The sequence below is a fragment of the Xenopus laevis genome, chromosome 4S, assembly GCF_017654675.1.
Source record: "Xenopus laevis strain J_2021 chromosome 4S, Xenopus_laevis_v10.1, whole genome shotgun sequence".
NCBI classification, from domain to species: Eukaryota; Metazoa; Chordata; class Amphibia; order Anura; family Pipidae; genus Xenopus; species Xenopus laevis.
Genome location: NC_054378.1, coordinates 129,981,124 through 130,007,162, shown reverse-complemented (window position 1 = coordinate 130,007,162; position 26,039 = coordinate 129,981,124). Strand labels below are relative to the sequence as shown.

At 41.0% G+C, this 26,039-nt stretch overlaps 1 protein-coding gene across 1 annotated transcript in view; it reads left to right on the top strand.

Moving 5' to 3' along the window:
* cacna2d3.S (calcium channel, voltage-dependent, alpha 2/delta subunit 3 S homeolog) overlaps positions 1–26,039 on the top strand; it is a 174,428-nt gene that overhangs the window by 43,700 nt on the left and 104,689 nt on the right. The window contains 1 exon segment of the mRNA NM_001085711.1: positions 94–105. Coding sequence (NP_001079180.1) covers positions 94–105 — 12 coding nt within the window.

Below are 26,039 nucleotides of genomic sequence, written 5' to 3'. Positions count from 1 at the left end.
TGGGAATTGGACTGGGGGGCATTTTTGATACTAAATCATCTTGTATTTATTGTTCTGATCTTTCTCTGCTTCTCTTTCTCTCCCTGTCCTCAGAGTGTCTTCACGGTGAGTGATGTTTCCTTTTTATTCTCACAGCAAATCCTCTAACTAAATGTCACATATTGTCTGTTCTCTTGTAATAACTGTTAGATTTTATTTCAATGTTATAACGAAAAGTTGTATTTAACTGGTCATTCCTACTGTTTGCTGAAAGGTTCCCAAAGAGCAACTAATCCGTTCCTCTGGGAAGGCATAGAGCTCCATTGACTCCTTCCCAGAGACTATTATCCACTGTTACTATAGACACATCTCTCCCTACTATACCTGCTATCCCACAGTCACACTCCCTTCCCAGAGACTATTATCCACTGTTACTATAGACACCATCTCTCCCTACTATACCTGCTATCCCACAGTCACACTCCCTTCCCAGAGACTATTATCCACTGTTACTATAGACACCATCTCTCCCTACTATACCTGCTATCCCACAGTCACACTCCCTTCCCAGAGACTATTATCCACTGTTACTATAGACACATCTCTCCCTACTATACCTGCTATCCCACAGTCACACTCCCTTCCCAGAGACTATTATCCACTGTTACTATAGACACCATCTCTCCCTACTATACCTGCTATCCCACAGTCACATTCCCTTCCCAGAGACTATTATCCACTGTTACTATAGGCACCATCTCTCCCTACTATACCTGCTATCCCACAGTCACACTCCCTTCCCAGAGACTATTATCCACTGTTACTATAGACACCATCTCTCCCTACTATACCTGCTATCCCACAGTCACACTCCCTTCCCAGAGACTATTATCCACTGTTACTATAGGCACCATCTCTCCCTACTATACCTGCTATCCCACAGTCACACTCCCTTCCCAGAGACTATTATCCACTGTTACTATAGACACCATCTCTCCCTACTATACCTGGTATCCCACAGTCACATTCCCTTCCCAGAGACTATTATCCACTGTTACTATAGGCACCATCTCTCCCTACTATACCTGCTATCCCACAGTCACATTCCCTTCCCAGAGACTATTATCCACTGTTACTATAGACACATCTCTCCCTACTATACCTGCTATCCCACAGTCACACTCCCTTCCCAGAGACTATTATCCACTGTTACTATAGGCACCATCTCTCCCTACTATACCTGCTATCCCACAGTCACACTCCCTTCCCAGAGACTATTATCCACTGTTACTATAGACACCATCTCTCCCTACTATACCTGCTATCCCACAGTCACACTCCCTTCCCAGAGACTATTATCCACTGTTACTATAGGCACCATCTCTCCCTACTATACCTGCTATCCCACAGTCACACTCCCTTCCCAGAGACTATTATCCACTGTTACTATAGGCACCATCTCTCCCTACTATACCTACTATCCCACAGTCATACTCCCTTCCCAGAGACTATTATCCACTGTTACTATAGGCACATCTCTCCCTACTATACCTGCTATCCCACAGTCACACTCCCTTCCCAGAGACTATTATCCACTGTTACTATAGGCACCATCTCTCCCTACTATACCTGTTATCCCACAGTCACACTCCCTTCCCAGAGACTATTATCCACTGTTACTATAGACACCATCTCTCCCTACTATACCTGCTATCCCACAGTCACACTCCCTTCCCAGAGACTATTATCCACTGTTACTATAGACACCATCTCTCCCTACTATACCTGCTATCCCACAGTCACACTCCCTTCCCAGAGACTATTATCCACTGTTACTATAGGCACCATCTCTCCCTACTATACCTGCTATCCCACAGTCACACTCCCTTCCCAGAGACTATTATCCACTGTTACTATAGACACCATCTCTCCCTACTATACCTGGTATCCCACAGTCACATTCCCTTCCCAGAGACTATTATCCACTGTTACTATAGGCACCATCTCTCCCTACTATACCTGCTATCCCACAGTCACATTCCCTTCCCAGAGACTATTATCCACTGTTACTATAGACACATCTCTCCCTACTATACCTGCTATCCCACAGTCACACTCCCTTCCCAGAGACTATTATCCACTGTTACTATAGGCACCATCTCTCCCTACTATACCTGCTATCCCACAGTCACACTCCCTTCCCAGAGACTATTATCCACTGTTACTATAGACACCATCTCTCCCTACTATACCTGCTATCCCACAGTCACACTCCCTTCCCAGAGACTATTATCCACTGTTACTATAGGCACCATCTCTCCCTACTATACCTGCTATCCCACAGTTACACTCCCTTCCCAGAGACTATTATCCACTGTTACTATAGACACCATCTCTCCCTACTATACCTGCTATCCCACAGTCACACTCCCTTCCCAGAGACTATTATCCACTGTTACTATAGGCACCATCTCTCCCTACTATACCTGCTATCCCACAGTCACACTCCCTTCCCAGAGACTATTATCCACTGTTACTATAGACACATCTCTCCCTACTATACCTGCTATCCCACAGTCACACTCCCTTCCCAGAGACTATTATCCACTGTTACTATAGACACATCTCTCCCTACTATACCTGCTATCCCACAGTCACACTCCCTTCCCAGAGACTATTATCCACTGTTACTATAGGCACCATCTCTCCCTACTATACCTGCTATCCCACAGTCACACTCCCTTCCCAGAGACTATTATCCCAAGACCATTACACTGATGATACTAAGTAGATTATAACTTATATTTCACTATATGTTCTAAGAGGCAATAAGGTCAGAGAGTTTCTGATCTCGTTGTTTCCGCCATTACTAAGTTGTTATGGAGTGTGACAATAGGAAATGAATAATATCAGTTGGAAGCAGGAGCTCACGCATATGATTAGTGACTCACATTTAGATCATATAATAGGGAATTATTACAATTAGCATCTGTCTATTGATTGACTGAGCAATTGGCTGGCAATTGCAGGAGACTTGACTGATTTCCACTGAAAGTAACAATTGTAATTTTAATGGTCTGTGAATTTAAATATTTTGTGTATTTTATGTGCCAAATGTTCTGTTAAATGGGGGTATCTGCTCATTACACTTTTGTTTTAATCATTGAAAAGAAGGTAAAATATCTGCTCACACGGATTCAGGGGTGTGAATACTTTTCTGTTACATTCCAGACGCACTTTATTATGGCGAGGGATTGCGGCACTTTCCCAAATAAATAAAAAGCAGAAAATAGCAATTTTAGAGGTACAGTATAACGTAACATTTACTTACTCGTGTATTGCCCCGAAAATGGATATTTTATTGACTCTCCAGTCTGTAAACTGGATGAGATTTTATTTTGATTTGATTTTGAATTTATAGTGAAGAGCAGAGAAGAGGAAAGGAATCAGGTCTCAGGGCGCCGGGAGGGAATGGACAGTGTTTATCTGAGGGACAAGAAGCTTCTGCATTGGGAATATCAAACTCATGCCCCCCCCATGTATTAATTGCAATCAAGTCTATTGAAAAGATGAATTTTTAGTTACCCTTAAAGCTGTCCATACATGGAAATGTAAGCAGCAGTCCTGTCCTGCTTTATGGCAGCTGAGATTCTAGCTATCTGTATAACAGAACATTCTGTCCCAGTGGCTGCACTGATCCTATCTGATCCCCATTGTAAGCAGCAGTCCTGTCCTGCTTTATGGCAGCTGAGATTCTAGCTATCTGTATAACAGAACATTCTGTCCCAGTGGCTGCACAGATCCTATCTGATCCCCATTGTAAGCAGCAGTCCTGTCCTGCTTTATGGCAGCTGAGATTCTAGCTATCTGTATAACAGAACATTCTGTCCCAGTGGCTGCACAGATCCTATCTGATCCCCATTGTAAGCAGCAGTCCTGTCCTGCTTTATGGCAGCTGAGATTCTAGCTATCTGTATAACAGAACATTCTGTCCCAGTGGCTGCACAGATCCTATCTGATCCCCATTGTAAGCAGCAGTCCTGTCCTGCTTTATGGCAGCTGAGATTGTATCTGAATCTACTATATTACCTGGCAAGGGATGCTGGGATTTGTGGTTTATATGTAAAGAACTTTCAGTCTATCCTATTGCTGTTATATACATAAGAGAAGAGAATATATATACTGTACAATCAGTGAATATATGGATTTCCTTAGGTAACACCACAAGCAGCTGAGGAAAGAGCTGACATTTTGGAGGTGCAGGTGTGACCCAGGAATATGTGCTTATTGGGCACAGAGCTAAATATAAGCCCAGACAAGTAGAAATTGCATGTTTCCACCTCAAAATAAAATTTGAACATTATGACTATTTAATTTAGTTCTATAAATAATTGACCTTGAGATGCAGGCGATTAAACATTAATCCTCTTTTATACACATTTATTAGCACAGGGACCCGTCAGATATTTAAATCCAGTCTCTTCCTTTGCCCCGCGGTGCTGGAAGGCTCCAGAAAGCCCCAATTTGTGTGATAATTAGCAGTTCTTCATGTTATTTAGGGCAAAGTGCTCAGTCAATATGCAAATAGAAGGCAGTGACCACAAGGAAGAGTGCTAATTAATAAATTGTTACATTTCTTCCTAAACATCTCTATGACCTTTCCTTTAATTAGAGACCTACCCATCAGCCCATCTGTCAGCTGGTACATTAGCACCCACAACATGCCAACTTTCCCTCACCATGTGCCAATGGCTTCCTCCTTCATCTGAAAATTCACTGGATGAGATTATTCCAGCTCGCTAAGGATTGTACATTTTGTATATGTATCTATGTATATTTTCATTTATAGTGCTACTTATCTTTTATACTCCCCTTCCCTATATATTAAGCATCTAGTGCTACCAATCCCTATTTCTGTAGGGAAATGAGAGCAGACAGTAACCCTTCCAACACTTTCCTCTTGTCTCTATATATTAGGTACCTATCTAGTGTTACCAATCCCTATTTCTGTAGGGAAATGAGAGAGAGCAGACAGTAACCCTTCCAACACTTTCCTCTTGTCTCTATATATTAGGTACCTATCTAGTGTTACCAATCCCTATTTCTGTAGGGAAATGAGAGAGAGCAGACAGTAACCCTTCCAACACTTTCCTCTTGTCTCTTTATATTAGGTACCTATCTAGTGTTACCAATCCCTATTTCTGTAGGGAAATGAGAGAGAGCAGACAGTAACCCTTCCAACACTTTCCTCTTGTCTCTATATATTAGGTACCTATCTAGTGTTACCAATCACTATTTCTGTAGGGAAATGAGAGAGAGCAGACAGTAACCCTTCCAACACTTTCCTCTTGTCTCTATATATTAGGTACCTATCTAGTGTTACCAATCACTATTTCTGTAGGGAAATGAGAGAGAGCAGACAGTAACCCTTCCAACACTTTCCTCTTGTCTCTATATATTAGGTACCTATCTAGTGTTACCAATCCCTATTTCTTTAGGGAAATGAGAGAGAGCAGACAGTAACCCTTCCAACACTTTCCTCTTGTCTCTATATATTAGGTACCTATCTAGTGCTACCAATCCCTATTTCTGTAGGGAAATGAGAGAGAGCAGACAGTAACCCTTCCAACACTTTCCTCTTGTCTCTATATATTAGGTACCTATCTAGTGCTACCAATCCCTATTTCTGTAGGGAAATGAGAGAGAGCAGACAGTAACCCTTCCAACACTTTCCTCTTGTCTCTATATATTAGGTACCTATCTAGTGTTACAAATCCCTATTTCTGTAGGGAAATGAGAGAGAGTAGACAGTAACCCTTCCAACACTTTCCTCTTGTCTCTATATATTAGGTACCTATAGTATCTATATAAAAGGTACCTAAGGTATCTAAGTAGGTATCTAAGTTGGAGCTGCCATAAGAAATTAGGAACAAGAATCACATAACACAGTGTTTTTCTGGCCACCACTGATTAATGCACCTATATTTGTTGGTATAACTATGTTTTGCTCTATGTATGTTGGGTAAACTCCATTGCATTTCGGGAAACAATGGTGCTAGCACCAGAACTATAGATGGAGTTCCACGTGTATCTAAATCACATCTAAATCAGGTCAAACATAGTGATCTTAACTTCTTCTTGTTATGTCTGTGTGTTATTTTATATTTTACTTAACCCTCCAGACCCTCCAGACTCCCATTCTTGGTCCCTCATGAGATGAGCAGAATAAGGGGCTGGTATTGAGACAAGCAGAATCCTTCCCCAAGTGACAGGCATTGCAAAAATGTCCCTGTTGCCATGGCAGCCACAGAGGACTCTGGAGAATGTGGATAATAATTATACATTAGAAGAAACTTCTAAATGCAATGAAAGTTTTGCAAGGCAGAGCCACTCCATCACCTCATGTAGCCTTCTTCTCACATCAATTTTGGGGCTCTTTCTGTCAGTTTTGAGGGGCTTTTAAGGTTTAGATTGGGGAGAGAGGGGCCAGGAAACCCTGAATATATGAGCTGGGCTGGGATGGATACAGCTAAAAACAAAGAGCATCAGAGCAATGCTCACAGGGAAAGAACATTATATATAATTCCCATTGGGGACCAAGTCTAGAAAATTATTACTATGGCTGGAGAGAGTAGAGCAAGATAAAGAATGTAAAGCATCATGAAGACAGTAGGACAAGATGGAAACAGTAGGACAAGATGGAGACAGTAGGACAAGATGGAGACAGTAGGGCAAGATGGAGACAGTAGGACAAGATGGAGACAGTAGGACAAGATGGAGACAGTAGGGCAAGATGGAGACAGTAGGGTAAGATGGAGACAGTAGGGCAAGATGAAGACAGTAGGGCAAGATGGAAATAGTAGGACAAGATGGAAAAAGTCGGACAATATGGAGACAGTACGGCAAGATGGAGACAGTAGGGCAAGATGGAGACAGTAGGGCAAGATGTAGACAGTAGAACAAGATGGAGACAGTAGGGCAAGATGGAAATAGTAGGACAAGATGAAGATAGTAAGGCAGGATGTAGACAGTAGAACAAGATGGAGACAGTAGGGCAAGATGGAAATAGTCGGACAAGATGGAGACAGTAGGGCAAGATGGAAATAGTAGGACATGATGGAGACAGTAGGGCAAGATGGAGACAGTAGGACAAGATGGAAATAGTAGGACATGATGGAGACAGTAGGGCAAGATGGAGACAGTAGGGCAAGATGAATACTGTACAGCAAGATAGAGACAGATGGAAAGGATGGAGACTGAAAGGCAATATAGAGACTGTTAGATAATATGGAGATAGCAGGGCAAGATGGAGACAGTAGGGATAGATGAAGACAGTAGATCAAAATGGAGGGCATGTCAGTATAATTTTAATTAATTATATTAGACCAATTGCACTCATAGGAATCTCTTTATTCGCCAATGTACCAAAGAATCTGTCTGAGCAATGTGTAAAATACTAACGTGAATACTCAGTGTCCCTAATGTTATGTACAGGGAACATACCGTTATATATTCACTCTATTCACACAGGGGCCACACATTCTGTATCTTAAAGCGATAGACATTAGATATAGTCCAGAGCGGTGAAGATAAGATAAAGACTGAGCTGAGCAGATGGGCCAATAATGCCCTAGACTGGAGTTTATATGGGAAAGGAGTGTATAGTGGTGTATATACCTGACTGGGAGTCTCTGAAGGTAAAAGCAACTCCCTGCACCCTGTCTCTCTAGTGTTAATCAGAGTTGTGCTGCAGGTTGTGTCTATCACACAGATTGGATGTGACACTGAGAGTGTTTTCTGATCTCTGTGGGGATTGGTCACAGTCGAACGGATTTCATGGTCACAGCAGAATTGGTTGAGTGATGCTGCAGAACATCTTGAGCGGCAGGATTTATTGGGGGTTATGGATGGGCTGTGGGGGGGGGAGCATATTCCATCACCATAAATAAAACTTCAGCAGGTAGAATTTCTTCATGGCCCCCTCTTCCAGCAGAGACATGTACAACCCATGGCAAATTCTTTTTATTACTGCAAGTAACCCCCACATAATAAACTATCAGTTTCCATTGGTTGGACAAGTCGAATTAGATCACAAGGGGGTCCAATGTTAACTGGATTGGCCAGTTTTGTTTCTGTTTGTTTCTATGATGCCTTTAATGGGATTGGCCATTACATCTTCAATTAATAGAAGTTATTGCTATTAGGGTTATAAATGTTAGGATTATTAGGGTTAGCATTATAAAAGTTAGGGTTAGGGTTATAAAAATTAGGGTTGTTAGGGTTCAGTTTATTAGGGCTAGGCTTATTTGAGTTATTAGGGTTAATAGGGTTAGGGTTAAGTCTAATTAGACCACAAGGAGGGTCCAATGTTAACTGTATTAGGCCAGTTTTGTTTCTTTGATACCTTTAATGGGATTGGCCATTCAATTACAGTTACAATTAATAGAAGTTAGGGTTATTAGGGTTAAGATTAGGGTTTGGGCTGTTAGGGTTAGTGTTATTAGCGTTAATGGGGTTAGGGTTATAAACGAGTTATTAGGGTTAAGGTTAATAGGGTTAGGATTATTAGGGTTAGGGTTATTAGGGCTAGAGTTATTAGGTTTAGGGTTAATATGGTTAGGGTTAATAGGGTTAGAATTAGGGTTATTAGGTTTAGGGTTATTATGATTAGGGTTATTATAGTTAGGGTTTTTAGGGTTAGTGTTATTAGGGTTAGGGTTATAAAAGTTAGGGTTATTAGGGTTAGGGTTAATAGGGTTAAGGTTATTAGGGCTAGGTTTATTAGAGTTAGGTTTATTAGGTTTAGGGTTAACTGTGTTAGGCCAGTTTCATTTCTATGATGCCATTAATGGGATTGGCCATTTAATTACAGATGCAATTAATAGAAGTTAGGGTTATTAGGATTAGGGTTAAGGGTATAAAAAATAGGGTTAATAGGGTTAGGATTATTAGGGTTATGGTTATTAGGTTTATGATTATTATGCTTAGGGTTAATAGGGTTATTAGGGTTAGAGTTAGGGTTCATAGGGTTAGGGTTAGGGTTAATAGGGTTAGAGTTAGGGTTAATATGGTTAGGGTAATTAGGATTAGGATTAATATTTTTAGGGTTAATAGGGTTTGAGTTAATAGGGTTATTAGGGTTAGGGTTAGGGCTATTAGGGTTAGATTTATTAGGGTTAGGGTTATTAGGTTTAATAGGGTTATTAGGGTTAGGGTAATTAGCGTTAATAGGTTTAGATTTAACCCTAACTATAATTATATGGCCCAGTGTATTAGCAGGGCTGAGAGAGTCTGGCTCCAGCTATAATCTGAAATAATTTGCCACCTTGAAATCAGTAATGAAGAACCGGGGGCCGGGGGAACCCTACTCTTGTTTCCCTTTATTAATAAAGTTCAGAAAGAAATCGTCGCTCGGGTCGCACCAGTGACATTTACGTCACTTTCCCTGATCTTATTGTGAGAACAACTCAGATGGGAACCCCATTAATCACACTGTCAGCCCCGACGCACAACTCCCGGCTCCTGCTCATTGCCAGGAATATTTTATACAAAAGAACTGGAAGTAAAAGCGATGAATAGACGCCGGCCGCTTATTGTCTCGATGCTATTAATCACGATATTCCTTCTCCATAGCAGTAATCCTGACCGGACAGACGGGAGAATTAAATAAACCTCCAGGAGACAAATGCCCAGTAAATAATGTACAAAAAGATTCAATAGTCAGTTAAACAAGTTCAGGGGTTCATCAATAAGCGTCAATTCATTATCTCCCTCTGGAAACCTGCGATAACACCGGCTCTCCTCCCAGAGGGGCCGCTATTGATATAATGGGGTCTTACATTTGATTCCCTGCAGCTCTGCATTGATCTCATACTGGGAAATATTTGGGTTTCATCATTAAATGGGCCTAGTATTTACCTTTTATAAAAAGTAAAATATGAAGTTTGTTGGACTGCCTTTCATCATGGGCAATACTCTATTAGAGGGTTAAATACCCCCTATTGTAAATGATAAGGATATTAGAAGTCACTGAGGAGTTGTTCTGTGACCATATAAAGGCACAAGGCTGCAGGCTGAGTTATACAGGGAACTCTGAGTATCACTCATGTATTATAAGGGATAATGTACCCCCTACTGTAAATGATAAGGATATTAGAAGTCACTGAGGGGTTGTTCTGTGACCATATAAAGGCACAAGGCTGCAGGCTGAGTTATACAGGGAACTCTGAGTATCACTCATGTATTATAAGGGATAATGTACCCCCTACTGTAAATGATAAGGATATTAGAAGTCACTGAGGGGTTGTTCTGTGACCATATAAAGACACAAGGCTACAGGCTGAGTTATACAGGGAACTCTGAGTATCACTCATGTATTATAAGGGATAATGTACCCCCTACTGTAAATGATAAGGATATTAGAAGTCACTGAGGGGTTGTTCTGTGACCATATAAAGGCACAAGGCTGCAGGCTGAGTTATACAGGGAACTCATGTATTAAGTTTTAGAAACTTTGTATCTTTTTGTGGCTGTTCAGTGCAGGAGATCAAAGAGAAAGTCGGGACATTTCAGTAACAATCTGGAACTGCTGGTTGAGCTGTCAGAATTGGGACTGTCCCACGGGACAGTTGGGAGGTATGCAGTGTAACCGGGTGTATAATGCTAGAGTTTAATTATACGTTCCCCTTTCTCTGGCTCCAGTATATAGTGAAGAAATGAAGTTGAAGGTGCAGGAAAGGGCAAAAGCTTTCAGCCTCCTTCACTGAAAAGCCCCCCGTCATCAGTTTGTTCTCCAGCCGTAATCTCCAGGCACAGTCTTTACTGTAGATTCAGCCACATGTTAATTAGTCTATTGACTTCTTGTCAGACCCTCGTACTGCGCTCTGTAATAGTGTCACGGCAACGCTCGCCAACATGGAGTCATTTCTACCGTAACACTGGCCCCTTCCATAGACTCCACTTTAATCAAACAGTTCAAATTTTTAAAAAATAATTTCCTTTTTCTGTGTAATAATAAAACAGTCGCTTGTACTTGATCCCAACTAAGATATAATTAATCCTTATTGGAGGCAAAACCAGTCTATTGGCTTTATTTAATGTTTATATGATTTTCTAGTAGACTTAAGGTATGAAGATCCAAATTGTGGAAAGATCTGATATCTGGAAAACCCCAAGTCCCAAGCATTCTGGATAACAGGTCCAGCGTTGGACTGGACATGGGGGGGCCCCACCGGGTTACTAACCTCAGGGCCCTCCCACGTGCATGCGTGAACGACAGCGCTTACGCCAACGCACATATGTGAGTGTTAGCACCTCGGCGCACATGCGTTAACTCGCAATTCATTTTATTAGGGGGTCCCGGAGATTGGGGGAGAGGGGCTGGCCTGGCAGGGGCTCATGAGGGCCAGGACCCACCGGGTTTTTTTCCCGCTGGCCCAACCCAACGCTGAACAGGTTCTATACCTGTATAAGAATTCACTCAAAGTGCAAATCTGCCGATATCACAAATGAATTTAACTTTTTTTTAGGGATCCAGGATTCGGTTCGGGATTCAGCCTTTTTCAGCAGAATTCAGTTGAATCTCCTGCCTGGCCGAATCGAATCCGAATCTTAATTTGCATATGCAAATTAGGGGCAGGGAGGGAAATCGCGTGACTTTTTGTCACAAAACAAGAAAGTAAAAAATGTTTTCCCCTTCCCCCTAATCTGCATATGCACATTATGGGTCAGTATTTGGCCGAATCTTTCACGAAAGGATTTGGGGGTTTGACTGAATCCAAAATAGTGGATTTGGTGCATCCCTACAGGAGACAGTTGAACCACTTCAGTTGCTACAAAACTCAATTTCACAATTTATTTTCTTATTTCCTTGTAGAAGTATGGGACCTGTCATACAGAATGCTCAGCACCTGGGGTTTTCTGCATAAGGGATCTTTCTGCAATTTGGATTTTCATACCTTAAATCTACTTGAAAATCACATAAACATTAAATAAATCCAATAGGCTGGTTTTGCTTCCAATAAGGATTAATTATATCTTAGTTGGGATCAAGTACAAGCGACTGTTTTATTATTACACAGAAAAAGGAAATCAATGTTTTAAATTTATTTGGATAAAATGGAGTCTAAGGGGCAAATTCACTAAGCGCCGAAGCGCCGAACGCTAGCGTTTGGCATTTTCGTTACTGCGCAAATTCACTAACGAACGCTGGCGTAGTTTCGCTAGTGTTACTTTGCACCCTTACGCCCGGCGAATTTTCGCTAGCGACGTAACTACGCAAATTCACTAACGCGCGCAGTGTACTGAACGCTACCTTTTACGCTAGACTTCCTTCGCCACCTCAGACCAGGCGAAGCGCAATAGAGTAGATAGGGATTGCTTCAAAAAAAGTCAACATTTTTTCTAAGTCCCAAAAAACGCTGGCGTGTTTTCTACATTATGGGTGATAGGCTGAAAAAGATCGAACATTTTTATTTGATGAATTGAAGGTTTTCTAGGCATTTGTAGTGCTGATACGTATTCCTCCATTGAAATTTGAATTTGGCGCCGTATGCAAATTAGCCTTCGCTAGTGTAACTTCGCTTTACCCCTGTGCGCAACTTTGGATTTTAGTGAATTTGCGAAGCGCTGGCGAAACTACGCCTGGCGAAGTGTGGCGAAGCGCGGCAAAGTTTCGCCTGGCGAAACTACTATTGTTAGTGAATTTGCCCCTAAGGGAGATGGCCTTTCCATAATTCAGAGCTTTCTGGCTAATGGGTTTCTGGATAACGGATCCTATACCTGTATTAGGGCTCCAATGCAAAGTTATTGGGTGCTGCAGTGAAAGTTAAGGAGATATTGGGAGTATTTCTCATTAGCAGATGACATTTAGGCCTTTGATGTGAGACTCTGAAGTTCCTTCCGTTTCCTATGAAGTCAATTCCCTGCGTCTCTCTGATAATAAGTCGATAACGGGGGCTCCATCAGAGCGGGGCCCATTATCATTGAATCAGAAACTCTTTATAAAATCATTGTCGGGTGTTGGAGAATGTGCTGAGATTTGGGTCTTTATTATTAATCTTATTCTCCTGAAGAGCAGAATTGATCAGCGCCAGTGTCAGGCCCAACTATAACTCTCTGTCTATTCAGTCACTTCTTCTCTGGATGAAAGCTGGTGGAACGCAGAGCCGACTTGGGAAACTTTTCTCATCGCTTGAATTTGGATGAAAGGACAGTTTGTGTGTCTAATTCAGAATGATTAAAATAAGGGAACGTCTCCTGCGCTGCGCTGGCTCCCTGTCGCTCCGCTCTTTGTTGTACTGACGATGTAAAGGGATTTTATTGGGAAATACTTCTGCTATCTCTTCAATTCACATTGTAATTCTTTTTCTATTACAGGGATTGGGATCTTTTATCCAGAAACCTGATGTTTAAAAAGCATTTAGACTTATAGAAAGTAGTGATGGGCGAATTTGTTGTGTTTTCACGAATTTCCAGCAAAATTGGCAAAACGGCAAAAAATTCACAAAAAAATTGGTGAAAATTCAAAAATTGAGGGCGCATAAATTTTGGACGCACGTTTGAAAAGCCGATTGTGTCATTTTTGATGCCGACGGTAAAGTCAATGGGTTTCTGAATAGTGTTGACACACGTCCAAAATTTCTTGACGCCGGAGAATGTTTGCGAATTTATTCGCTGGTGGCAAAACATGGAAATTCGCCGCAAATTTGTGGCAGGCGAATTGATTCGCCCATCACTAATGGAAAGCCCATCTTTAAAGTCCATTTCAAGCAAAACATTCTATTTTGTTTTTAAATAATTTCCTTTACCGCCAAATTACAGAATGGTCCAAAATCTGGAAAACCAAAGGACCCAAGAATTCTGTATAATAGATCCCATACCTGGACTCTCCTGAAAAAATACCAGAGGGTCTCCCCAGCCACAGACAAATCCCTTTCTTTCCCCAATCCCTTTTGTATCTATATAATATCTGATATAATATGTGTAATATGCTAGTGAGGCGTCACATGACCTCCCTACCTCCCATCTGTACCGTTGTCTAACCCTCATTTTGACAGCTCAGCCCCCAGTCCTAGATTTTTATTAAAAAGTTCAGAGTTTCTCTTCCATCTCCTGCACTGACGCCAGAACAAGATACAAACTTAATTAAAATAAGAGGCTTTTTGGAACAGAACACTCAGCAGCTGCACTGAGATACATTTGTAACAATTTAAGATGCACAAAGATACAATTGTAACTAATAAAATAAGTAAGATGATCTCTTGGGAGACTCACAGCTTAAAGGACAATATCCCCTTTATTAATTGTTATAACACATAGAAATCTGTTGAAACTTTTATAACCTGCCAAATTTTATAAACTGGGGCGGGGTTATTCGGGTCATACAGTGGGCGTGGTCAAGACATTTTTACCTCGCTGCAGAATTTTGTCCCTCTTTCCATTTTTGAAATGTTGGGAGCCATGTGGTGTGTATAATATATATATATATATATATATTGTATATGTGAGTATTTGCACTTTATTTGCACATGGGCAGCACTGGTGGAGTTCGTATGTGAAGGAAGGAATATTTGGCCTTTAACTGGACTCTTGCACAAGAGCTGCACATTCCTGTTTGGGATTTGGATTGATGTATCTCCTCCCAATCAGCAAATTGATTTCGAGGGTCGATCCATTTAACCGTAAAGGCAATGGCTTCCATTACCTTATGGGACTGGGGGTTAATGTTACCGATATTATGGTGATTATTTCTAGTTATGAAGCTGAGGAAGAATGTGATCTTGTTGCCAATAACACAGAAATGTACTTTCCCTCTCGTGTACATTTTGTCTGAAGTCGTTTGTGACCACGGAATGTTCTTATTCCTCCTTATGTTTCAGCCCCGAGCCCTATAATATCTGCTCCAGCCAATCAGCTCGTCCCGCTATATAATAACATTATTCATGTGTTTCCTGCACTGATGAATTGATTGCAAGTACTTTAAGCCTTTCATGGCTCATTACCTTTCCCAATCAATATTTCTGTGAAACTTTATTTAACTCTGCCGGAATTCTGCCGACTCCGATTAGATGAGCGTCGGGAGGGGGGGTTAAAAGAGAAGATTCTGCAGATCATAGAATTAAATGAACACCAGTTATCCCCAATACAGAATATTCTTCCTTTCTGCTCAGTCAAAGTACAGATTTAATTAGCAACTGTGACTTGGAATATACACTATACTGTATATATATATATATATATATATATTTATAGCAACCTCTATTACTATCCAGCACATCATTAAAGCTGTCTAATGTATCGGCAAATACTATTGTTTCACAGAGGAAATCCCACCTCTCCCTGTAATACCCCTTTCCCTCCTTAACATGAAATCTCCTTTCCTCTAATCTGATTGGTTCCCTCCTGTCTTCTGGGAGGAGCTTCTGGTGAATAAATCATCAGAGAGTTTATTTTATGGTCCCCTTATATATTTATATATAGTTATTATATTCCCATTATATATTTATGTATAGTGATCATATCCCCTTATATATTTATATATAGTGATCATATCCCCTTATATATTTATATATAGTGATCATATCCCCTTATATATTTATATATAGTGATCATATCCCCCTTATATATTTATATATAGTGATCATATCCCCTTATATATTTATATATAGTGATCATATCCCCCTTATATATTTATATATAGTGATCATATCCCTTATATATTTATATATAGTGATCATATCCCCTTATATATTTATATATAGTGATCATATCCCACTTATATATTTATATATAGTGATCATATCCCCTTATATATTTATATATAGTGATCATATCTCCTTATATATTTATATATAGTGATCATATCCCCTTATATATTTATATATAGTGATCATATCCCCTTATATATTTATATATAGTGATTATATCCCCTTATATATTTATATATAGTGATCATATCCCCTTATATATTTATATACAGTGATCATATCCCTTATATATTTATATATAGTGATCATATCCCTTATATATTTATATATAGTGATCATATCCCTCTTATATATTTATATATAGTGATCATATCCCCCTTATATATTTATATATAGTGATCATATCCCCCTTATATATTTATATATAGTGATCATATCCCCCTTATATATTTATATATAGTGATCATATCCCCTTATATTTATATATAGTGATCATATCCCCCTTATATATTTATATATAGTGATCATATCCCCCTTATATCCCCTTATATATTTATATATAGTGATCATATCCCCTTATATATTTATATATAGTGATCATATCCCCCTTATATATTTATATATAGTGATCATATCCCCCTTATATATTTATATATAGTGATCATATCCCCCTTATATCCCCTTATATATTTATATATAGTGATCATATCCCCTTATATATTTATATATAGTGATCATATCCCCTTATATATTTATATATAGTGATCATACCCCTTATATATTTATATATAGTGATCATATCCCCCTTATATATTTTATATATAGTGATCATATCCCCCTTATATCCCCTTATATATTTATATATAGTGATCATATCCCCCTTATATATTTATATATAGTGATCATATCCCCTTATATATTTATATATAGTGATCATATCCCCCTTATATATTTATATATAGTGATCATATCCCCCTTATATATTTATATATAGTGATCATATCCCCCCTTATATCCCCTTATATATTTATATATAGTGATCATATCCCCCTTATATATTTATATATAGTGATCATATCCCCTTATATATTTATATATAGTGATCATATCCCCCTTATATATTTATATATAGTGATCATATCCCCCTTATATATTTATATATAGTGATCATATCCCTTATATATTTATATATAGTGATCATATCCCTTATATATTTATATCTAGTGATCATATCCCTCTTATATATTTATATATAGTGATCATATCCCCTTATATATTTATATATAGTGATCATATCCCCCTTAACTGTCTCTTCTCCAGTGTAACAATCCCCATAACTGATTCCCTCCCAGTGTAACATATATTTAGTGCTATAATATCTACATTTAGCCAGACCATTTACAGCTGGGACAGTCTGGGTGAATCACATTGGGTAAAGTTCTGTGGTTTACTCCTCTGACTCTATCTATGCACATAGTTTACCCTAATAAACTCTCTGTCCCATAGAGCTTGCACTTTGTTGAGTAAGGGGGGTAACTTAAGGACATAAAAGCGGAATAGTATCCTTTGTTTGTAGCTTGAATTTGGAAATCAATAATCTTCAGAGAACAAAGGCTGCAAATCTGACGTATTGATGTCTAGTATTATTCATATGTCTCTGCGGTCAATAATTCTGGGCTGATGATTGTATGACATCGAGGGGGAGCGAATGGATTGGACGTTACAGAATATTAATGACAAATTGGGGATTTAATTCATATCACAGGGAAGAGTATGTTCTCCGGCAGAATCTCCTGAATATTTGGCTCCGCCGGGGCCACTCAGCTGTCGGACACGGGGGAAAATCCAGTTAAAGTGACACTGACACGTTCTACAGTCACATCTGACTCCTGACACCGATCTGACGTCTTACAATTGGGACCTTCCCCCCCCCGTCCTAAATTGAATTTGCCGTTTGTAGCAATGACCCATCTGTTTGTGCAAATACTGGGGACTGTCATTATCATTCCTATATTCATTCCTATATCCAATCTCCAGCAGGAATAACAGAGTTTATGGAATAAAAGTGGGATTTACAGTTCTGCCTGGCGCAGGACAATGTGGTCCCCACCGATATATATTTTAGGGAGTGAAGTGTTCAGGGGGCAGGGACAGGCCAATATCAGATACAGAGATCATGGTGAGATACGGCTCCTGCTCTCACACTGAGGATCTGGCAGTTTTCATTAACAGGGTTTTATCCGGAGGCACCGAGGGGAAATGCGGCATCAGTTGGACTGTGAGCTCCATTGATTCTCCTATGAATTTCAACACTTTTCTATTAATCTCTTTAATAAAATGACTATTGTACACAGCCCCGTGATCAGCCCTGAATCATAATCCATTATCCTCCCTGTAATTTCAGGCCTCCTAATGGCTTCTCCATAATTGTATTTTTTGGAGAGAGAGAAAAGCTTTGATGGTTCCCCATAAGTGATTTACTCTTTATCTCTCTGATGGCTCTTTAGCAGAGTGCGGATAATCTTCAGTCTGGGGTCTCCTAATAACAACAGGGTCTTCTAATTACCTGCAGCCTTAAATATTATATGTGTATAAGGAGAACCCTGGGGCAGGAATGGGACATGAGTAGAAAGTACAGTAGGGGCTCCAGCTGCTGAGAAATGTACCAACGAATATGTCAAACTGTAACACCCAGATCCCCTCAGTGACTTCTAATATCCTTATTATTTACAGTAGGGGGTACATTATCCCTTATAATACATGAGTGATACTCAGAGTTCCCTGTACAACTCAGCCTGCAGCCTTGTGCCTTTATATGGTCACAGAACAACCCCTCAGCGACTTCTAATATCCTTATCATATACAGTAGGGGGTACATTATCCCTTATAATACATGAGTGATACTCAGAGTTCCCTGTATAACTCAGCCTGCAGCCTTGTGTCTTTATATGGTCACAGAACAACCCCTCAGTGACTTCTAATATCCTTATCATTTACAGTAGGGGGTACATTATCCCTTATAATACATGAGTGACACTGATTAGTATAACTGATGTTTAATGGAAATTTCAGCCTTAGATTAAAATGAAGATACTGTTGTATTTAGGGGTTAAGAGGATTAATGTGATAATGATAGAATGATAATTGAGTTTCTTCTCATCGCGTGTTTGGGGTCAAGGGGTGAGGGAGATGAAAATGAAATAAGGGCAATACGTGGGTGCAGGGAGTTGCACAGGAGCAAGTGATTGTCTATAGGATAATGTCGCTCTTAGTTGGAGTGGAACAATTAATTTCACGCTTGTCGTCACAGACTGAAAAGAGAGATGATTTGAATCAGATGTTCATGGCGTTTGGCCATTCTGCTGCCACGTGGCCGAGTTATTGCCGTGAGCCCCCCCCCCGGTGTAAAATAATCCGTCAATAAGACTAATCACCATATTGATCTCAATGGCCGGAGGTTTGGCATCGGAATCAATCCCTAGGAGATGTAAGAAAGCCGCATTGTCTAATGGACTCTTCTATCATTCTCACCCCAGAAAAGAAAAAGCGCTTACATTGTGTAAAGTTCCCTCCTGTAATTACCCATTGACTGTTCCGCTTCACTTCCCGCCCTGCAAGGAGACCTAAGTCGTACAGTAAATAGTCCGAGCTCAGCAGAAACCCTGGTAAATACCTTTTAACTGATTTTCTTACACGTGTTAATCAGAGAATGGAATTCTTATTTCTTATTTCATGGCCGGGGGACTATGAATATATTATATAAGGAGCTTTGTGCTTCTCATGCGAAATCTCCCTGCAAATCACTCTCTGTGGATCAGAACTCAAACTGAAACAGTACCACTTCTTATTAGTGCTCAGTAAGCTCCGGTACCTTTAGCTGAATGATTGGCAGCACAGGGGTCCAACCATTGCCCAACAAGATGTCCCAGATCTGTCAGGTATAGTCGGCACCTCTACACAGAGTAGAAATTTAGGGGGTTTAAATATGGGCGACAATTTAGGATCCTGAGGCCCCACTGACCAACCATGGTAAAAAGGATTAGTACTGCAAGATGGAGACAGTAGGGCAAGATGGAGACAGCAGGACAAGATGGAGACAGTAGGACAAGATGGAGACAGTAGGGCAAGATGAAGACAGTAGGACAAGATGGAGACAGTATGACAAGATGAAGACAGTAGGGCAAGATGAAAACAGTAGGACAAGATGGAGACCGTAGAACAAGATGGAGACATTAGGGCAAGAGGGAGACAGCAGGGTAAGATGGATACAGGAGGGCAAGATGAAGACATTAGGACAAGATGAAGACAGTAGGACAAGATGGAGACAGTAGGGTAAGATGAAGACAGTAGGGTAAGATGGAGACAGTAGGGTAAGATGGAGACAGTACGGTAAGATGAAGACAGTAGGGTGAGATGGATACAGTAGTGCAAGATGGAGACAGTAGGACAAGATGGAGACAGTAAAGCAAGATGAAGACAGCAGGATAAGATGGAGACAGTAGGGTAAGATGGATACAGTAGGGTAAGATGGATACAGTAGGGTAAGATGGATACAGTAGGGTAAGATGGATACAGTAGGGTAAGATGGATACAGGAGGGCAAGATGAAGACATTAAGACAAGATGAAGACAGTAGGACAAGATGGAGACAGTAGGGTAAGATGGAGACAGTAGGGTAAGATGGATACAGGAGGGCAAGATGAAGACATTAAGACAAGATGAAGACAGTAGGACAAGATGGAGACAGTAGGGTAAGATGGATACAGTAGGGTAAGATGGATACAGGAGGGCAAGATGAAGACATTAAGACAAGATGAAGACAGTAGGACAAGATGGAGACAGCAGGGTAAGATGGAGACAGTAGGGTAAGATGAAGACAGTAGGGTAAGATGAAAGACAGTAGGGTAAGATGGAGACAGTACGGTAAGATGAAGACAGTAGGGTGAGATGAAGACAGTAGGGTGAGATGGATACAGTAGTGCAAGATGGAGACAGTAGGACAAGATGGAGACAGTTAAGCAAGATGAAGACAGTTAAAGCAAGATGAAGACAGCAGGATAAGATGGAGACAGTAGGACAAGATGGAGACAGTTAAGCAAGATGAAGACAGTAAAGCAAGATGAAGACAGCAGGATAAGATGGAGACAGTAGGGTAAGATGGATACAGTAGGGTAAGATGGATACAGTAGGGTAAGATGGATACAGTAGGGTTAGATGGAGAAAGTAGGGCAAGATGGAGACAGCAGGGTAAGATGGAGACAGTAGGGCAAGATGCAGACAGTAGGGTAAGATGGAGACAGTAGAGATAAAAAGCTTTTGTGATTTCAGCCTCACTAGCGCGTGCCAGGAACGTGCCCCAGCTGGCAGCACCTTCGTCTTCCTCATCCATAACATGAGCCCTGACCCATTAGAAGGCTCTGTCACGCTCTCATAGGCAGGAGCTGAGTGTGCTGCGTCCCCCCTGCAACTGTAAGAAGACGACGATCCTGCTGTCAACCCCAATTCTTCCCCTAGGGGAATTCAGCTCTTTCATTGGCTTTGCCAAATCTATACAGCAAACTGCTCCGCTCTGCAGCACATCTTCCCCCCCCTGCTGCCGTCATCCTCCGCTCTGCACATCGCTGGGCAAGGGAAAGAGCTGGAGACCTTTGCGGGGTCTTATTAGGTGTCCTGCACCCCCTCATTTTACCCCGCTGCCTGTGGTGTAACTAGACCCCACAGAAAATAAATTTTCAGACCCCCAAAATGTCTAGAGATTGACTTGTTTTACCAATATTTATTGAAATTGTATTTGAATTAAGACCTCATGGGGCCCCTATACCTCCTTGGCCCCCCTGCAGCCACAGGGTCTGCTCCCTCTGTAGTTACTAGGAATGCACTGAATACAGAATTCGGTTCAGGATTCGGCCTTTTTCAGCAGGATTCGGATTCAGTCGAATCCTTCTGCCCAGCCAAACTGAATCCGAATCCTAAATTGTATAGGCAAATTAAGGGGTGGGAAGGGGAAAAATATTTTTACTTGTTTTGTGAGGAAAAATCATGTGTTTTCCCTCCCATCAATTAATTTGCATATGCAAATTAGGATTCAGCTCGGCTGGGCAGAAGGATTTGACCGAATCCGAATCATGCTGAAAAAGGCCGAATCCTGAACGAATCCTAATTTGATTATGCTAATCAGGGGTGGGAGGGAAATCAAGTGACTTTTTGGCACAAAACAAGGAAGTAAAATATTTTTGTCCCTTCCCAGCCCTAATTTCCATATGCAAATTAGGATTCAGTTCAGGATTCGGCCTTTTTCAGCAGGATTCCGATTCGTGAATAATCCCTCTGCCCAGCCGAACTGAATTCAAATCCTAATTTACATATGCAAATTAGGGATGGGAGGGAAATCAAGTGACTTTTTGTCACAAAACAAGGAAGTAAAAAATGTTTTCCACTTCCCACCTCTAATTTCTATTTGCAAATTAGGATTCGGTTCGGTATTCGGCCGAATCTTTGGCGAAGGATTCAGGGGGTTCGGCTGAATCCAAATGAGTGGATTAGGTGCATCCCTAGTAGTTACACCCTTGTCCATTGCCAGTGGGGTAAACAATAGTTTCTAGGGCCCCTAGTCATTTTCAGAAACTCATTTTGGAATTGCTTATCAGTTATTTCCTCTGTGGACCCCTTATACCTCCGGGACCCTCAAAAGTCTTGGGGCCTCCTTGTGCTGGTGTCAATGGGTATATGTAACCAGGGAAGTTGGGGGGCAGGAGGAGTTTGAAGGTAGAACCTGGGATACATAAATATTTAGGACACAAATATCTGATATCTTTAGTTAAATCTAGTGATGGGCGATTTTGTCCAGTTTCGCTTTGCCACGAATTTTGCGAATTTCCTGTGAAATTTGCAAAAAGGACGAAGAATTTGTGAGACGCAGATTTTGATGCCGATGAAAATGAAAGTCAATGTGCGTTAATCTGGTGTCTAAATTGTTGCCGGCATCGATTCCATCGCCGGCGTCAAAAAAACTTTAATGCTGGCGAATTTTCTCAGCAAATTCACAAATTTATTCACCAGCACCGAAACGCGCTAATTTGCCAACCAATTTGCGCCTGGCGAATAAGTCCGCCCATCACTATTTAAATTCCAATATCTCTGAGTGATCCCACTTATTCTGCGCATTTCATTGGCTCATTGATAGCGTTGGGCCCCCCTGCATTTTTTGCATTTATTGCACCAGATGTTATTATAGTGATGTAGTTTCAGGTTGAGGTTCGGGTACCTTTGGGCATTGGGTGGGTAGAGAGAAATCTGGATACAAGTTAATTCTACCAAATTCACCCCTGCCCTTCTCTTGACTGATTCTGCTCTTTGATGACATCACTTCTAGTTCTAGGATGATGATGTCACTCTTTCCTTTGTGGTGAGTGAAAGTCAACAAATTGGGGTGCTGATAAAGCTGTTGTGCGCCAGGCAGTGGGGTAAAATGAGGGGGTGCAGGACACCTAATCAGACCCTGCACAGGTCTCCAATTTGGGGTCAACGAGCTACAGAAATAGTGTGTGTGCTTTAATGGTGAGGGTTTACTTCCCCTTTACCTGGATCTCTGGTTTCTTATACAGGAGTGTCTTTGTAACTGGATCCTATACATAAATATACAGTGGGGGTGTCACAGAAGATTTGGATAAGAATAAGAGAGAATCGGGGGGGGGAGAAGAGTTAAATGGAGAGGTGGGGGGGTCAGAGCCTGAATGTGTGTCCCACAATCGCAGTTTAGTTGTTGGACAATGGGATCCCGGGCAGGTAATGTGTTTTATTGATTTGACTTGTGTAAGTCGCACAAACGCTGAGTAACACAATAAAGCCCCAGCGACAAATCAGATAGGGGGAGGGGCTGCTTTCCCAAGACGCTCGGTTCGTTAACAACTTAATCTATTTATTAGGGAATAATTATAAGTCGGTGAATAGACAAGATGATCCGCTGGGAACAGATCTGAGAATAAAAATGTAAAATGATCAGTTAAATACAAGTATCACCATCAGCCTTTATTTAACCCAGTGCTGAGTATAATGATCAGCTGACTCACTAATTGGCAACAACGAGAAACAGAAGCCGCTTCTTCTTTGCTTTAATCAGTAAATTAGAAGAAATGTCCCCATTTCCAGGTCTGAATTCTCCGAATATTAAATCTGTATAACAGAACATTCTGTCCCAGTGGCTGCACAGATCCTATCTGATCCCCATTGTAAGCAGCAGTCCTGTCCTGCTTTATGGCAGCTGAGATTCTAGCTATCTGTATAACAGAACATTCTGTCCCAGTGGCTGCACAGATCCTATCTGATCCCCATTGTAAGCAGCAGTCCTGTCCTGCTTTATGGCAGCTGAGATTCTAGCTATCTGTATAACAGAACATTCTGTCCCAGTGGCTGCACAGATCCTATCTGATCCCCATTGTAAGCAGCAGTCCTGTCCTGCTTTATGGCAGCTGAGATTCTAGCTATCTGTATAACAGAACATTCTGTCCCAGTGGCTGCACAGATCCTATCTGATCCCCATTGTAAGCAGCAGTCCTGCCCTGCTTTATGGCAGCTGAGATTCTAGCTATCTGTATAACAGAACATTCTGTCCCAGTGGCTGCACAGATCCTATCTGATCCCCATTGTAAGCAGCAGTCCTGTCCTGCTTTATGGCAGCTGAGATTCTAGCTATCTGTATAACAGAACATTCTGTCCCAGTGGCTGCACAGATCCTATCTGATCCCCATTGTAAGCAGCAGTCCTGTCCTGCTTTATGGCAGCTGAGATTCTAGCTATCTGTATAACAGAACATTCTGTCCCAGTGGCTGCACAGATCCTATCTGATCCCCATTGTAAGCAGCAGTCCTGTCCTGCTTTATGGCAGCTGAGATTCTAGCTATCTGTATAACAGAGCAAATAACAGCCCCAGGTCTATTTCTATGTTATTATTGTTCATATATATTAAACAAATTGAATAATTATCATGTGATTTCGGAGTAGCTGTCAGTGTGAAATTCAGTCTGGGCCTAAAATCCAATTCCGGTGTAGCTCCCGGCTGAACAGGTGAGATGTACTAAAGTGAATGTCGCGTTTCATTGTTTTGTTTACACAGTATTTATTCTTGCAGGAGATTTATTTTCTTAGCGACACTTTATTTTCCAACGCACAAACACAATTAAATCCCTAATCACCAGAACATTGTAAAACGCACCCGGGGCCACTGAGCAGTTTAACACTTTTTTAACATGGAAACTGGTTCTGTTTATGAAACAAAACCCCTCCGGTGATGGAACGTCGCTCAATAAGAATCCAATAGAAATCTCATGCCGGAGTCAGAATGTGATGTGTCAGGGACTCTGCAGTAAAGCGCAGCTTCTGTGCAGTTAATGGATTTAATGGTTCTTTCATGTGCGGAGCAACTCGTGCACTTCTGATACATTAACCCCTAGTCATGGTATTCTGTAATGAGACTCCAGGAGTATCTCAGGTCATCACTAATTCTACTGAGTCTCACCCAGGGGCAAACACATAGCAACCATTGTTTTGTGCCAGAGTATTTACTCTCCAAACTTTAGTCTTGATATACCCCTGCTGAATTGTGCTTAGTACAGGGAATACCTATGTTGCCATAGTTTTATGGGATCTCTCTGTACAGACTATGAGCAAACTTAGGGACTGTTCCTGCTGAATTGTGCTTAGTACAGGGAATACCTATGCTGCCATAGTTTTATGGGATCTCTCTGTACAGACTATGAGCAAACTTAGGGGCTGTTCCTGCTGAATTGTGCTTAGTACAGGGAATACCTATGCTGCCATAGTTTTATGGGATCTCTCTGTACAGACTATGAGCAAACTTAGGGGACTGGGAGTTTATTTCTCCTTTAAGTTACCATTAATGAACATTTCTCCACTAGTTCCAGTAAATGACTCCCTGCACTGCTGAGCCTGACATTTGAGTCTTTCTATCATCAGGGAGAGGGGGCAGTGAATATTGAGACCTATTATCCAGCGACTATTACTGGGAGTACATTATATAATGTCAGGCTCATAATTATTAGGGCACATTTTTTCTTTTCTATAAAAGCATCAGAAGGGGAAAGTAAAAGCGGCTGCGAGGAGAAGGAACACAAAATTGAAATGTAATTTGTCTGTTCCTTCATTATGGTGACATTACAGTGCAGCTCGCTATCTGACCGGCTAAAATTACACCTCAGCCCATAATGCCAATTTCTGCAAGTTTCTTATATATAAATGCTGTTATTTCATGCTGACTGGGGGTTATTAAATGTTATTAGTGTGGGATGACTTGTCCTTTAAGCAGATTCCGTACCCACTCCAGACCCTTCACTCACTG